The 16125-nt window shown below is 34.5% G+C and overlaps 1 protein-coding gene across 2 annotated transcripts in view; it reads left to right on the top strand.

Annotated features, from left to right (window-relative positions):
* The window catches only part of LARP1B (La ribonucleoprotein 1B), a 77431-nt gene extending 62412 nt beyond the window's left edge, over positions 1-15019 (top strand). For both annotated transcript variants that reach the window (XM_060686832.2, XM_060686831.2), the window contains one exon: positions 14936-15019. In XM_060686832.2, the coding sequence (XP_060542815.1) occupies positions 14936-14967 (32 nt within the window). In that variant the 3' untranslated portion in view covers positions 14968-15019. The remainder of the gene's footprint in view (positions 1-14935) is intronic.
* The last annotated feature ends 1106 nt before the right edge of the window (positions 15020-16125 follow it).

The following is a 16125-nucleotide window of genomic DNA, read 5'->3' as shown; positions in this document are numbered from 1 at the left end:
ACTAATATGGAGCTGTTTTTTCATTATTGATATATCAGCAAATTAACAGCAGGATGACCTTATAAGATGCTATACAGGAATAATTAACCTACGATCTAAAATCTTAGTAACAAAGAACGCAAGATACCTTGGAGATCTTTTATTCGAACCTCCTTCAGAAATCGAGTATTAAAGTAGCTCTGTCAAATCTCGAGTCAATCAATCATGCAATCCATTAAAGCTTGTTATACAGTACCTAGCTCTCTGAAGAAGTCTGTAATGCTGTGAAAGGTGGGGGAGGGGGGAAGAGAAAAGAGGACGACTAGCATCAGAGTGCATGTTGGTTACATTTCTGAAGGGTACACCTTTGGAAAATCTGAAGGACTAATTTGAGGATAAATCATCTTGGAAAAATCTATGTGGTTAAGAACTGACATCAGCTTGATGGCTCATTATCAATATAAATCAATTGTAGCTTAAAGTAAAACAATAAATGTTTTTTCTAAATGCAAAAAAATGCTGAAGAGTAAACAATAAAATGTACATAGCAAATGATACAGTAAACCTGCAGGCTTTCTTTGTGAGAAGAAAGTGACTCTAACTGTAATGTTTCATCAATAAGAAGTTAAAAGATAAGTTCCTTATTAGCAGTTCAATAAATCCTTTCTCTTGAACTTTCCTTAACTATCCACGTTGGAGAAATAAAAAACGAAGAAGCACATAGGACATTTTTTCAGTAAGATTTACTAATGAAAAATTCTTTGTGCTGTTGAGGATTTTCCATTCATTCCTATGGTGACAACTAAAATATATGGGCAAAAAAAGTGCATTATTAGTATCTCTTGTTATATAAATGTGTGCACCAAAATGCTTTATCAGGGTGATAATGTAGAATTTTTCCTGCCATTCTCATTTTTGAAGCCGCCTAAATAGATATGACCTTTTCCAGATTCTCAAGAAATCATTTGGAAATGTTATACAGGTGGTCCTTGATTTATGACAGTTTGTTTAGTGACCGTTCAAAGTTACAACAGAACTGAAAAAAGTGACTTATGACCGTTTTTCACACAACTGTTGTAGCATCCCCACATGATCAAAATTAAGACCCTTGGCAACTGATTCAATAGATGGTTTCAATATCCTGAGGTTATGTGATCACTTTTTATAAAACTGACAAGCAAAGCCAGATTCATTTAACAGTTGTGTCATTAACTTAACAACTGCAGTAATTCATTTAAAAATTGTGGCAAGAAGGGTTGTAAAATGGGGCAAATTCACTTAACAACTGTCTTGCTTAGCAATAGAAATTTTGGGCTCAATTCCAACTCTGTTACTGTTACTGACATAAATCGAAGACTACCTGTACAAGTTTTTCCCCCCACAATATATAACAACAGCCTGTTGGTATATATTTGAAAACAAAAGTTCACAATGTGTCTTATTATTTTGTATATGCAATACACCATTTTGATTTCCACAATCTGATTGTACATTCTCTAGAATCAATGCAGTATATTACTATCTGATGCATTTTTATCTGTCTCCAAACAAGCTTTGGAATAGCACTTATAGTTCAACCTATATTATTATATACTGATAAGATCTATTTTGCATGTCTACAGCATTTTTTCTCTGCATCAAGAATATTAACTGAAGCAAAAAATATTTTGAAGATGAGCCATATTTTTCTGTCCTCAAAGTATCTTGTCTGACTTTGGGGCTCTTTCCATTTACACCTAGTAATGGCACAAACATAACCTGGCAACCTATTTTTCCTACGGTGTTCTCATGATAATCCTTTTCTTGTTCCCCGATCTACGTGATATATCCATCTGGAGGAGCAGTGGAGGAAGAGTTTTGGCAACACAGAGTTTTCCCAGAGAGAAGCCCAAATTAAGACATTCTGCAGTCCCAAGCAAGATTGGGGGTGGGGGGAGAGGTTCAGGGTAGTCATACTGTAGAATCTCTCAGGAATCAGGATATATCTAGAAGGTTATAGATTTAGTTGGCAAGATTGTATTCATTAGGTGTAAGCAAATAAAGGATTGAACTACTTTGGATTTCACTGTGTCACTCCAGGTGACAAATCACTCCAGGTGGTGAATATATGTGAATAGATTACGTATGTTATGGATACAGTTTAGAAAAGCAAATTTTTTCAGGTACAAATATAGGAGACTAAAAATGTACCAACAGTGTAACATATCCAAACCTCATTACTCTTGTTCCATGATTTCCGAAGAGAAACTCTAAACATTCATCCATAACTATATATTGACTGAAAAATAAGATAGAAAGCAAATGTCAACAAAGTTAATTGTTTTGATTACTCATAATGAATTCTCTATTTTTGCTTGTTTTTGTTTTGCTTATGGGCTTGTGTGTGTGAGAGAGAGGGAGAGAAGGGGGGAGGAATGTATTCTTTCTTGAGTTTTGGACTCAAGCCATGTTTTGATCTTTGTTGCTTTGGTAACAAATCTCTCCTCTCTTTGACAAGGTAATTTTCTTTATTCTCTATAATTACTTTAGAATTAACTTTTATTTGGTCTGTATATCAGTGAACTTCTCATAATGTCAATAAAACCCCAAATTTACAAACAGTAATGTATCCTAGATGCCTATATTTTAAAAATAGTTCATAAAATTATTTTGCACCATGGTAAATATGTGAGATTCCTAAAATTATATGCAGGTTAAAGGTAAATGTGCAGATAGGCTACAATTTAAAAAGTCACATTTTAAGGGATGTAATAATATATGATAAATTAGGAAATGAAAATGAAACATTGATCTATCTAAAAATAGTTGGTCACCAATTTCATTATGCTGGAAGTATAAATTGAGGGAGGAAGATCTTATCCATATGATACTTGGTTTGCTCCATTATTGTCCATTAATGTGTTTTTTATTTAAATACCAATAATTTGAATGCTTTTATATATGAAAAACTGAATTGAGGTGCAACCAAAAAATAAGCACCATCCTGGATTTATAGATTTAAACTGATGACATCTGTTTGTTCTCTGCTTAGAAACTCTCTCTTTTGCAAAAAGTCTATGGAGATTCTCAGTCATCCAGGTCATGGTCGTCTCTTTAGCAATGTAATCAATATTCATCTTACAATCAAGATTTAGTATAACATTTAAAAATGAAGCTTTTTATGCATTATATTCTTGATTCTTTCCTCTTTCTCCGACTCCTTCTCCTTCTTCTTCACATTAGAGAAATTCAAATGTTGAAACTCTTTGGTGCCATCTCTTGGTTAGTCAGATTTAGTAGTCCAACCTTTATGCTCATTCTTATCTTGTTCAGTCAGGCCTTTGTAGAAAAAAAAAGAATTTTATTATCTACTGTTCATTATGCCACATCATATGATGAGAACAACTTGGAACATAGATAAATTTGACTGCCAAGTTAAAACAAATGCAAATGAATATTCACAAAGTTACTGCTGGTTGAAAACCGCTCAGATATTTCTAGAAATAAACTGAACCAAATCAAATGCAGAAGAAGCAGAAGTTGAACAGTATTCTGGAAATTTGTAGCCCCCTATCAATTCAATACCAAATAAACTATACTAATCATCTGAGACAGAAATGCTGAAGTTGGAAATAAAATAGCATTTGGAATAACAGGAAAATTTTCATGTATACAAAATAAAGCAGGAGACAAACTAAAAAAGCTCTTTTTTTTGGAAAAAATACAAGTATAAAATTACTGAGAATTTTTAGGGATACACTTTATGTGGCAACATAATGCTATGAAATTGTCAGGTATAAAGAATAAGGAGCACAGGTTAAATTTCGATTAATTTGACTTATTGCTCATGTCTATACACAAGAATCTAGTGAAGTAATGGTCAGCACTAAATTGATGCTAAATAAGAGTTAATGGAATTCAAAGGGACTGGATTTGGATTGCTTGTGGGAACTCAATGACTCCAGGCTGATTCCTCTCTTTACTCAGCCCTGAGGCTTTGCCTCTTCTACAGAAATAGTTTTTTACAGGATTTTATTTTTTATAGTTTGACACCTCATGATTGGTGGGGGCATAAATTTAATACAACATAAAAATAGCACTTAAAAATCTAATATGCCAGGACTGAAATGTACCATGTGTAATTATTGACTCTGCTCAGAAAAATTTGGTTTTCAGCATATAATTATGTCAGTAGAAATCAGTCAATTAGTCACTAAAAGAGAGCCCTGAAATAGGCCACTCAGTGTTTCTTTTCAGATTGATGCCAACCTATTGATGTACCCATTCATTGGGTTCAAACATTCAACTGGTTCTATATTTATCTAAAGGTAACCTAGTCCCACCCCCATTTTGCCAATGTCTATACTAAAACTTAACAGGAAATTGTGTTGAATGTTTTGCTGAAGGTACACCATGTTCTTCATATTCCTATGGTCGACTATGGTATTCTAACAAAAAAGGAAGATCAGATTGGTTTAACACAACTTATTTTTTGTTGCATTCAGCTGGTTCTTTCCAAGCAATGTATTATTTTAAGACCCTTAAACTAACTTTTAAATAATTTATTTCTGACTTTTTAATAATTTATTCCCATGCCAACATCAAGCTGGCTAGTTTGCAGTTACCTGGCTTCTCTCCCTCCTTTTATGAGAGAGAAACCTTTTGCTCTTCTTGAATCCTCTGGCAATATGCCTATATTCCATGTTTTTTTCAAAAATATCAGAAAACTTATAAGCTCCTTCAAAATCCTTAGCTTTAATTGGTCTGTTTCTGGTAGTTTAAATCTGATCATTTAGCAGATTTTCCCTAACTACTTTATACTTACCTTAGGTTGGTATTCTTTCCTTGTATCGGTTATTTATCCAACATATATTTGAACATAGAACCTCTTCAGGGAGAAGACTGAAACAAAATAGGTATTGAAGGGCTCTACCCTTACTCTGCCACACATTACCTGTTGCTGTCCTGCTATCTCCTAGCAGTGGGTCAAGCCCTTTGTTCTTTTTTTTTAAAAAAATTAATTAGCGACATAGCTGAAAAAAAGTCTTTGTTGCTTTCAATTTCCTTTGTGAATCTTCAGATATATTAGTCACTTGGTTATATATTTCCTTGGTAATTGCACCCATTTTCCATTTCCTATTCATATCCCTTTTAGTCCCTAGCTCAGTTAAACACTTAAAATAAATCTTAATCTTCTTTTTTTCGATAGGAATCATATACAATTGCACTGCCAGTATTTTATTTTCGAGCAGCTCCCATCCACTTGTGTTCCTTTGATATGAGAATTTCTGTCCATGGAATCTCTATGTTTGTTGAAATTTGTACATTTAGGACTGTGCTCCAGTTTCTTTTACTGTAGTGTCTTGAACCTCAAGTTGATGTGGTCATTTAACATAATCACAGCAGTAACCAGCAGAGCTGAATTAGCAACAGCTCAGCAGCATTGAAGCAGCCACAACTTCCCCAAATTTCATTCCCTTAGGAGTCATGGGTCCCAGATTTTAGACACATTTTGAAAATTAGCCCATTTGAGGTAATTGTTGCTCTATGATGCACTGTTTCCTAGTTTAAAAGTTATGGGACTGAGAGTTTTGGTAGTATACTGTATAAATTTTCCCCATTTCCTTATCTGTCATTCAGTACTTATATTTTGTTCTTGGTTTCTATTCATACAATCCCTTATTACGCAAAGGCTGTTTTCATTTCTTTGCTAATATTAACTGTGCCTCTGTTAGCATGACCCATTGAATCACAAGTTAACCAACTGCATTTTAATTTAAGTGTTCTAAGTGATTGGAGTTAATGTGATCACTTTATGATTCAGCTCATCATGCAAATTCAGACAATCTGGTAACCTGAGTATATCATACTCAAGATTAACATGGGCAAGCATGTAATGCAAATAGAACCTCTGTCTTTAAATATCTAAGTCTAACAAAATCAGGTGAAAAACAATGTCTACAACAAAATAACTCTGTAGGTTATTAAGATAACATTTGGAATCTTGTCAAACAAGATGTTTCTGAAAATGACCAAAAGGTGGCAGCACTAAGCATTGCAAAGATTTTCAAAGGTATTTTCTATTCTAAAATGTTTGGCTTCTAATGTTTATAGCTTCTAACTGGAGCAGAGTCCAGTGTCATGTAAAATTACTTGATTTTTAAGAGTGATCTTAAATCTGCATTAATACCACATGCTAGCATGCATAAACTTTAATCTTTGCTTAATTCCTGAGTCACATACCACAGAAACTCCTGGAATGTCATGTATATTTTTCTTCAGATCTTACATTCTTGCCAGTAAAAGAAAGAGAGGGGGGAGGGGGGAGAGGGAGATGGGGAGAGCGAGAGAGAGATATGGTGCAAAATAGTCTTTAAAAATATTGGCAGTGTTTGTACATCTCCAAGTAATTGATGGCAAAAGCCTTGGAAGCTGGACTGTAATTGCTGACTGTTTTTTGCTCCCATTGTTTCAGTCACTTGTGCTCCTGACATAGCTGTAGCTAGAGCTAAAAGCTTTTTAGCATTATCTAAAAGCCATAGATTTAGGGTTAGGATTCCTTGGTATATGCAGGTAAGAGACATGTTCTTGCTGGAAAGCATTCAGCTATGATGGAGTTGCACATTGTGGTTCCTTTTTATATCATATGAAATAAGGTATTCTGGTCAATTTTACAAACCCTAATTAAATAAAACCATGACAGCACAATGTTGAAAACTAAGTCTAACCTAACAAATAACATGTCTCAACATACAGAAAGTGTGAATACAACCACTATCACTGGTGTCTGATAGAAGTTGGTGAAGTTGTATACACCCATTATACCTTTGTGTCATTGCACAAATGATGCAAATCACATTGCCCACATCATTTGAGCGATGAAGCTAAGACATACATGGTATCATTTACTCTTTTCTCCCTGTGCAACCACCCATAACCATTATCTAGCAACATGACTCCAAAGCAGAGCTGTCAAACTCCTGGCCCATGGGCCAGATGCATCACACCCCGTCCGATTTATTGAAGGGGGGAAAAGTCCCACTACGTCACATAACACTGCCGTGACAACGTGCGTTTGACACCCCTGCTCCAAAGGCTTTCCTAAATAGAATTTTATTGGCTACCTAAAAATGAGTGTTGACTAAACTAGGCTACTCTTTTTTTAATGGGAGCTTTCTTAATAATGGGATTAGAGTTTTATATATCTAGCTCAGTCATCTCAACTGGGCCTCGCCTTTTGAAGTGCAACTCAAGCTAATCTGAATAATTTTATCTATCAGAAAATTCCTTAAATTGACTCCGTTGGTGTTTATTTTGTTCCATTCTTCCACTTATTACCACAATCTAATCCTTAATACATACCTTTTACATGTTTGATTGGATTGCCCAACAGTGGTCTACACATCTCACCTGTCATTTTGCCTCCCAGAGCTTTTCTGAAAACCAGGGAACCCCACAAGATTGACTGTGGACCTGGAGTCAACACTGACTGGCAAAAAAATTCATCTGAGTCTCCCCTAGTCTAATCCCACTGTACTGCCTCTCATTGAAAGGACAGTGACTACATAGACCTAAAATACTAAAATACTAAAAAATAATAATAAATAATACTAAATAAATACTAAAAGTCACCTTCAAGCCTCAGGCTCTGAAACTTAGTACATAGTCTTATCCAGTGGTGGGCTGCTGCTGGTTGTAACAACCGGTTCACCTGGAACCAAAAATGTGAGTGGCGTATGCATGTGACATCGAAAAACTGGCAATTATATAGGACGTGATAGCGCCAGGGCGGGTGGGTGGGGCCAGCCGCTGGTCGGAACTACCAATTTGCTCGAACCGGTCCAAACCGGCAGCAGCCCACCACTAGTCTTATCTCACTTTTCACTTATTTGATTACATCTTAACCAATTTTAGGTATTTCTCTTTTTGTTTTTAATTTTATTAAGTATCTCATTTGCTTCTTTATTCATATTTTCTACTAATTTGTGCTTTTGGAATTATACCTATTGTAAAATGTTGGGTGGAAAAATGTTATTTAGATGGAAAAATAGAATCTTTAAGTATTCAGGGATTCTTCTTCTTCTTCTTCTGATTGTTCAGTGTTAATCATAACAATTTTAATAGATCACAACTATTGCCATTGATTATACATAACAAAAGGAAGAAAACTGCCACTCAGACATGTCTTTATTAATATAGACTCTGTAGACATGTGTTGTTGAGGCAAAGAGGCAGTCCCAGAACCAGCGAAATCTGGGGGCTGGGCAGGGGACAGAATGTATCTGCCCTCGGTGTGGAAGGGATTGCCACTCTTGAATTGGCCTTTTTAGTCACACTAGATGCTGTTTTAGGACCTCTTTCCAGAGCACGATACCATAGTCTCTTGAGACTGAAGGATGCCAATGAGACATGTGTTGTTAGATAATGTATTTTGGATCAACTATACATCAGCATTTCTTTATGATTCAGAGCATGACTCTTTCATTCCTTGGATTTTGGCATTTTAGCTTGAGGAATTATACTCATCAATTATACTCATTATACTGTTGATGAAAATTCTCAGTCATTCAGGTATTGTTTGGAAGTTGAGTCATGGCAACAGGACTTCTTTTCTTGTTTGCTTTGAAACATTTCACTGCTTATCCTAGTAGCTTCTTCAGACTAAGTTGCTTCTAGTCAACTTCTAGTCAAGGCATATGGTTGTCTATATGTGTTTTGGTATCAAAGGTGAATAGAAGTATTCAACTTATGACCACAATTAAAGCTGGGATCTCAGTCATTGAGTGAAGCAGTTATTAAGTGAGATGACCATGTGACTACTTTGCTCAATGACTGGAATCCCAGCACTCCTGTTTATGGTCATTAAACAATCTTCCAGGTTGTTGAGTGGATGGAGTGCCAGGTAAGGTGTAAGGGGTGCCTTGGGGGTAGAATGGGGGCTGGGAAGACCCACAGAAGGGAAACGACTTCAGGATTTTAGATTCTAGAAGCTAAAATCTTCAATCCTGCAGGTCAACAAAAGATTTCCCTTCCATTCTGTCCACTGAGGGGAAATCCTTTGCTGGCTACAGATAAGGAGTTAAAATCCTGAAGATTTTATAGCTCTATTCCTGCAGCCCAGTGAAATTTCCTGTCCCCTCTAGCCACTGGGACGGGGACTTTCAGGACTTTAACTCCATTCCTGCAGCCCAATGAAGGATTCCCCACCTAGAGTAAATATTCCCCACCTCAGTCAGACCCTAGAGATGAGAGGGAATCTTCTTAGCAAATAGCAATAGCTTGCAGCCTTTCCTGCCTGTTTCCCCATTGACTTTTTGAAGAAGCTGGCAGAGAAAATTGCAAATGGCGATCACATGTTTAGCTTGCTTGATCACCGGGCATAAGTGTGCCAAGCATCCAAATTGCAATCACATGACCATGGGGGGGGTGCTTTACAACAGCAGGAAGTGCTTTATGACTCATTAAGTATCCTTTAATTTTGTAGGATAAGAATAATTTTTATTTTTAAGATATGTATTTATACTTGCAACTTAGTAATCATAAAGTTAATCACTAATACTGTCATATGCATGTGTCTTGTTGGCTATATCAAGGTTCAGCAGAAGATATACAGCACTTATTTCATAAGCTAAGTTTCCAGCCAATGAATGGGGGAGTTAATAGGAAAAACTGGATATATAATTCCTCCAATATTAACCCAAAATGTTATTTAGAAAGTAGTTAGTTAGTTCAGTTCATTTATCTAAGTACTTGGCCTTTCCAAATAAGATTAGAACAGATTGATATTTCAGTAAAATGTGTCTAAAATAATGCTTTTACTTGTTTCATCTCATCTTGTGTCAGAAATGAAAGAGCTATGTTTTCACTGTTTCTTGTATATTTGGCTTTTTCTTAAAATTCATAGTATATGCTTGATGCTCTTTTTCTGAAAAGCCAATCTAACAATGGCAATGGCTATTTCTATAATTCTCCAGGCTTTATAGATGTTTGTCACAAACAATTTACAAGAGAGATGTTGCAAAAGAGAATGTTCATTATCAGTGAGTAAGACATCCAAATGAAGAAAAACTAAAAGCTAGTAATATGTCTAGGAAGGGATGATAAAAAAATCAAGATGTAAAATGATTATATTTGTTTAATTCTTGTACTTACATCTCTGTCCTTTGATTATAATACTTCTACCAAAAAAAGTAGTTTATCAGCTTTTAAACAAATTAGACAAATGCATCCCAAAAGTTGTGATGCGATATTAAAGTCCATTTTATATGCTTGGTAAAATTTTCTCCTCTGGGCACTTCTAGCCACTTATGTACTTCACAAGTTATACCTGAGTTGATTTTCTAAGTTATATGAAGCTGACATGGCTGAAATTTCTTCAGGAACTAGGAAAAGCCTGGAGGATATATCATAAGATCAACTTCAAGCTGTGCTGAAGAGTAAACAATATTAATCCCTTTAGAATGGTTTATTAAAAGCATTTCCTGAAGACAGAGAAAACATTGTGAGTTATGAATGCTGCCTCCATGTTCAGAATAATTAGATGCTTCTCTTTCCATTATTCTGATTTTGAATAGTCAAGGATAAGAGGGAGGAAAGGTTACATACACAAAATAGACAATTGAAAATAGTTCCAGGGTAAATTAAGCAGGAAAAGATCAGAAAATGAGTAGGAAACATAAAAGGAATTCATAAAAAAGAATCAATCCACCTACCTCACTAATAATAATAATAATCCTCACTAAATAAAGATCTATACAAGAGTGTAGCTTTCAATTCACTAAGAGTGGATTGAGTTTCCTAGTTATTATTTAGATGCCTCATTGCAGGAAGGGTTGATGCTGGCAGCCTTAAGGAAAAATTGGTCTTCCCTTTCCTTAAAAAGCTGTCTCTGGATCCACAGGGATTAGACAGCTACTGCCTGATCTTCAATTTACTCTTTGTGGTAAGGTGGTGGTGGTGGTGCAGAGCCAATGAATGAACACCTTCAATCAAGGGTGTCAAATTTGCAGCCCACGGGCTGGATGCATCACATACTGGCTCCGCCCCCACCCGGTTTAGCAAAAGGGAAAAAAATCCCGATATGTTACGTGACATCACCGTGATGATGTGAGTTTGACATGTCTTAGATGATGCAGTTTATTGGCACTCATATCAGAGTTCAGGTTTGAATGGAGAACATAGATGCCATTGGTTGCTTTGGTTGATGACATATCAAGAACCGGACAAGGATATCAAGCCTGATCTGATCCACTCTTTAAACAACTGACACTCTAATTGCCACTCACTTAGACTAGTGCAACACACTGCAAGCTGGTGGAAAATGCAGTGGCCATAGTGTTCAAGGACTTGATAGTTCAGTATATTTTATACCTGATTTATGGACCCTGCAGTAGCTTCCTACTGGCTTCCAAATTAAATTTAAAGTGCTGGTATGAATCTATAAAGCCTTTATGACTGGTGCCTAGTATCTGCAGGACTAATAGTCTCACTAGAGTCAGCTCAACTATTGCATTCATGACAGGAAAACAGCCAGTTTTCTCCCCATTTTTGAGATGTTAGGACAGCCAAATTCTCGAAAGACTGTTTTTTCTGTGATGGTGCTGATCTTCTGGAATGACCAAATGGATATCCATTTGTATCCAATGTTGGCAGCCTTTCAGAAAAGACTAAAAGTGATTTTTTCCCAGTGTTTTAGGCCTGATGTCAATGATTTGTTTTGGGCTGGATTTATCTTAAGTTTTTTTATATTTTATTGTATTTTTGTATCTTGTTAGCCACTAAGAGTCTTATGATTATGATAGCATGCAAATTTAACAAACAAACAAACAAACAAACAAACAAACAAACAGAAGTTCCTATTAGATTGATGAAAACTGAATGTGTGGAAACTAATGGATGGAACCTGAACAAGGAGAAATTCAACCTGGAAATAAGGAGAAATATTCTGACAGTGAATACAATCAACCAATGGAACAGCTTGCCTTCAGAAGTTGTGAGAGCTTCATCACTTGAGACTTTCAAGAAGAGATGTAGAAAGTAGATAATTAATATTTGGAGCCAGAATTTGTCCTCTAATGCTGTCATTTTTCTTTCTTAAGTATCTATGATAAAGATTTGCCCTATCATTGAGCAGTTTACCTTGTTTGTAATTTCACATGGCTTTACATCTGACAGACTGATTAACCTAGACAAAGCTGTGGATAATTGGATTGTTTTTTTAAAAAAAGACTGGAGGTATCACTTATGTTAAACTTGTCTTTGAAGTGTATCAATAAAGTTATACCATACATAATAAAAGCCAATCTCTATGGACTAATGTCAACTTTGAATCTGTATTAATTAAGCATTTTGATAGATTAAAATCGGCTTTCTGAATTGCTATACTATATTTTAATCCTGTTCATGGAAACTGATTTATCGGGAAAGCAAATTATCTTCTTAAAAACTCAGGCTGTAAATTCCTGGAGTAATGAGAGGCATTTTTCTCAGAGAAACTGCATCCTTTGAATCCAATTGTTTTTGTTAGCTGACTACTTAACTGGTGATGAATTTAAACTAGAGAATTTTAGACAAAATTGCATCCCAGCTGAAAATATGTCTCTCTGTGTGTGTGTAGTTTTGTATTAATCATCTGTGCAGGTATTGGATAAAATTATATTGAATTGATTTGATACAAATAATCCTTTCCATGTGGAATAGATGCATGTTGATCACTGAAGAATATTTAAAACAGAAGCAATAATACAGTAATGTAATCACTAAGCTATTTTTTTAATGGTATAGTTATTATTTTGTTTCTATTGGATATAAGAGAAATGCTGTAGATATGGATATGGGTATAGATATAGCAATCTTCATAGGAAACGCTACTTCAGGTAAATTCTAAGTTTTAGAAGCATTACTCTTATCAGTTATTTCAAGCTATCATTGAAATCTATCTTATGTGATAAATCCTATGCACATATTATGATAGAACCCTAATATTTAATATATATGTTTACTGAGAAAGTGCATGTTTCTATGAAAAGGCAAACCCAAAGATGAACCAGCACCATCCCTTTTTAAGTGCCTTATCTGCTCATAAAAAAAATTCTTGGGATGCAGTGAATACTGTACATTGAATGAACAGAATGTATTTGAAAAAGGAAATGTTTCAAGCCAACTATTTAAGAATAATTGATTTGGCTCTTATATCTTTTGGAAATTGTGAGCAGTTCAAGTGATAATTTCAAAATGTCCACCCTTTCACTTTGGAATGTGAATCAACTTAAGAATATCAACGCTCTAGAAGCTCAAATAAGGAAAGATAAAATGTTTGTTTTCTTGTAACTAATGTAGAAAGGAGAATCAAGCAAGAAATATATGACTTAATATATTATATAAATTAAAAAATATGACTTCAGTAACAGAGTGGTCAGTGCCTGGAATGCACTACCTGACTCTGTAGTTTCTTCCTCAAACCCCTAAAACTTTAATCTTAAACTGTCTACCATTGACCTTACCCCATTCCTAAGAGGTCTGTAAGTGGCATGCATAAGTGCACCAGCGTGCCTACCATCCCTGTCCTAATATTCCTTTTTACTTACTCTTTTCATGTATTCAAATTATGTTTATACTTTTACCTGTTATCTTATATATGCTTGACAAATAAACTTATGATATGAAATAAATCCTTTGGCAATGGTGAATGGGAAATTTACCTTCTGTGGAATTGTTGCAGATGGAAGGAAGACAGCTAGTTTGACCCAAATAACTATCATAATTATGGAATCATTAAAAGATGTATAGCTTCTGTGTTATACATTGTTGTATTAGGCAGAAGTCTGTATCTACCTAATTTGAGTGGACAAATTTAAAATACAGTCTAGTGTCTGAAGTAAACACCAACTCTATGAATATTTTTTGGATATACTTCATGTGTTCAAATTTATCTAACAAAATTTACCATAAGTTCATTGACTTGCCATTATTTATCATGTAACATGAATTATGAATTATTTTAAATGGAAAAAATACATTTGTTGTATTTTTTGTTGTATGTTGCATGTTGATGAACATTCTCAATCATCTAAGTAGACTTGTCTGAAAATTAAGTCATGGCAACTGGAATTATCTTTAATTAATCATTACTTTTAATTTTGTTACAAAAATAAGTCAAGTTGCCATGACTTAATTTTCATACAACATACAAACTTATTTTGTATATAATTATATTTATATTTGAGATGCCCTAAAGGCTTTGATTTTCTCCATAATGTTTTGCCACACCACTGAAATGTGAAATACTAATTTTTATAAAGTTATATTGAATTATTGCATGTTCTGTAAACTGGAATGTATTGTATGGTTATAATATCCTCTTAATCACTAAATTTAAATTTAAAATATGTAATTTCCTTTGCCGAGTAATTCAACAAGTTTCCAGTTTCTTTAATAGTTTTCTGTAAGCTACTAAAAAGATTAATGTAGAGAATATTTGCATTATGAACTAATGTTGGTAATTCTCTCAATTTTTCACCATGTTTATATGTTTACTGCTGCTTATATTCATTTTGTTTTCTCTGCTAACATTTTTACTGTGTTACTCATATATTCACTTTATTTTTATTTATTGAACTATGGATATTGTATTGTTTACTACTGTATTGAAAACTGCCAAGAATTTCACTTTTCTGGCTGGCATACATTGAATGAATAAATAAATGAATAAATTAGTCCCACTATGTTGTCTTATATAACGGTAAGTAATATAAATAGGAGCTATTTGTATATATAGCTAATAGGAATATTTACCAATTATGATTATTCTGTTATTGGTCACAAAGTAGCCTGGTAGTTATTACTGAATGTGGCACTGTATTGAATGTTACTTTTCCCCAAATTATCTTTAAAATAAAAAGTTTTGATTAATTTACACTAATGTAGCAGAGTCAGAAAAAGAGTGGTTTGTTAATCTGCTTTAATGTTTCATTTTCAGGGCTGCAGGATCGTTTTTTATCTACTTTCTAGGTAAATGTGATAGTTGTCAAACAAGAGTTATAAAGCGACAATGAAAACCAAATCTTGTTGATGATTTTTATCTGAAAACACCACCATAGCATGACTGAATTCCTACTTCATGCAAAACCACGTACAGGTAGTCCTTGACTTACAACAGTTCATTTAGTGACCGTTCAAAGTTACAACAGCACTGAAAAAAGTGACATGACCATTTTCCCCAGCAGCATTCCCATGATCATGTGATCAAAATTCAGGTGCTTGGCTTATGATTTATGCTTATGATAATGCCCCAGAGTCTTGTGCTCCCCTTTTGCAACGTTCTGACGAGCAAAGTCAACGGGGAAGCCAGATTCATTTAACAACCGTATTACTAACGTAACAACTGCAGTGATTCACTTAATAACTGTGGCAAGAAAAGTCGTAAAATGGGGCAAAATTCACTTTATAAATATCTCACTTAACAACAGAAATTTTGGGCTCAGTTGTCGTAAATTGAAGATTACCTGTAATTTATTTGGCTTTAGTTTAGCAAATTGAGTTAATCTAAAATGTTCCAAAATCTGTGAACTTTAACTAGCATTTTTGCATTGGGAATATTTTGAATATGCTGTTTTCTAGCCACTGAGATTGTTTAGTTCATGTGAAAAAAAAATCTGTTGATCTCCTCCTTTTAATAAATTTCCCAACAGTGCATCGGGGTATGGCATGTTATAGCTCTACTAGTTAAAATTGTTGTGTTTTAAGATGGGTTGGTTGTTTTTTTTTTTTTTTGTGATCTCAGATTTTATGGTTTGGATTGTTGAATTGTTTTTAAACTTGTGTGGTGCCTTGAATCACTGCCATGAGATGGGTGGCCATACAAAAAATATAATAAAACACTTAAAATAAATAAATTATACATTTTATATTGGCAAATGCGTTTGAGAAGGAGCAGAACATTTCTTTGCAATGACAATCGATTTGCATATAGTACCACGCATATGAAGCATCTCTTTCAAAATAGCTGTATTTCTTCCTGTAATCTCCTCCTGGAGATTTAGAAGGAGCTCCTTCAAAGGACTTATTGGAAAGAAAAAAGCTTCTGTAACGTATTCATGCATCTGAAAAAAGTATATTTGTTTTAACAATTCAGAAAGAGATGCTTAGTATATTATCCTGCAGATTCTC

Source organism: Pantherophis guttatus, chromosome 8 (genome assembly GCF_059756535.1).
Source record: "Pantherophis guttatus breed Tessera chromosome 8, ASM5975653v1, whole genome shotgun sequence".
Classification (NCBI taxonomy): domain Eukaryota; kingdom Metazoa; phylum Chordata; class Lepidosauria; order Squamata; family Colubridae; genus Pantherophis; species Pantherophis guttatus.
This window is presented reverse-complemented; position numbering and strand designations above follow the sequence as displayed.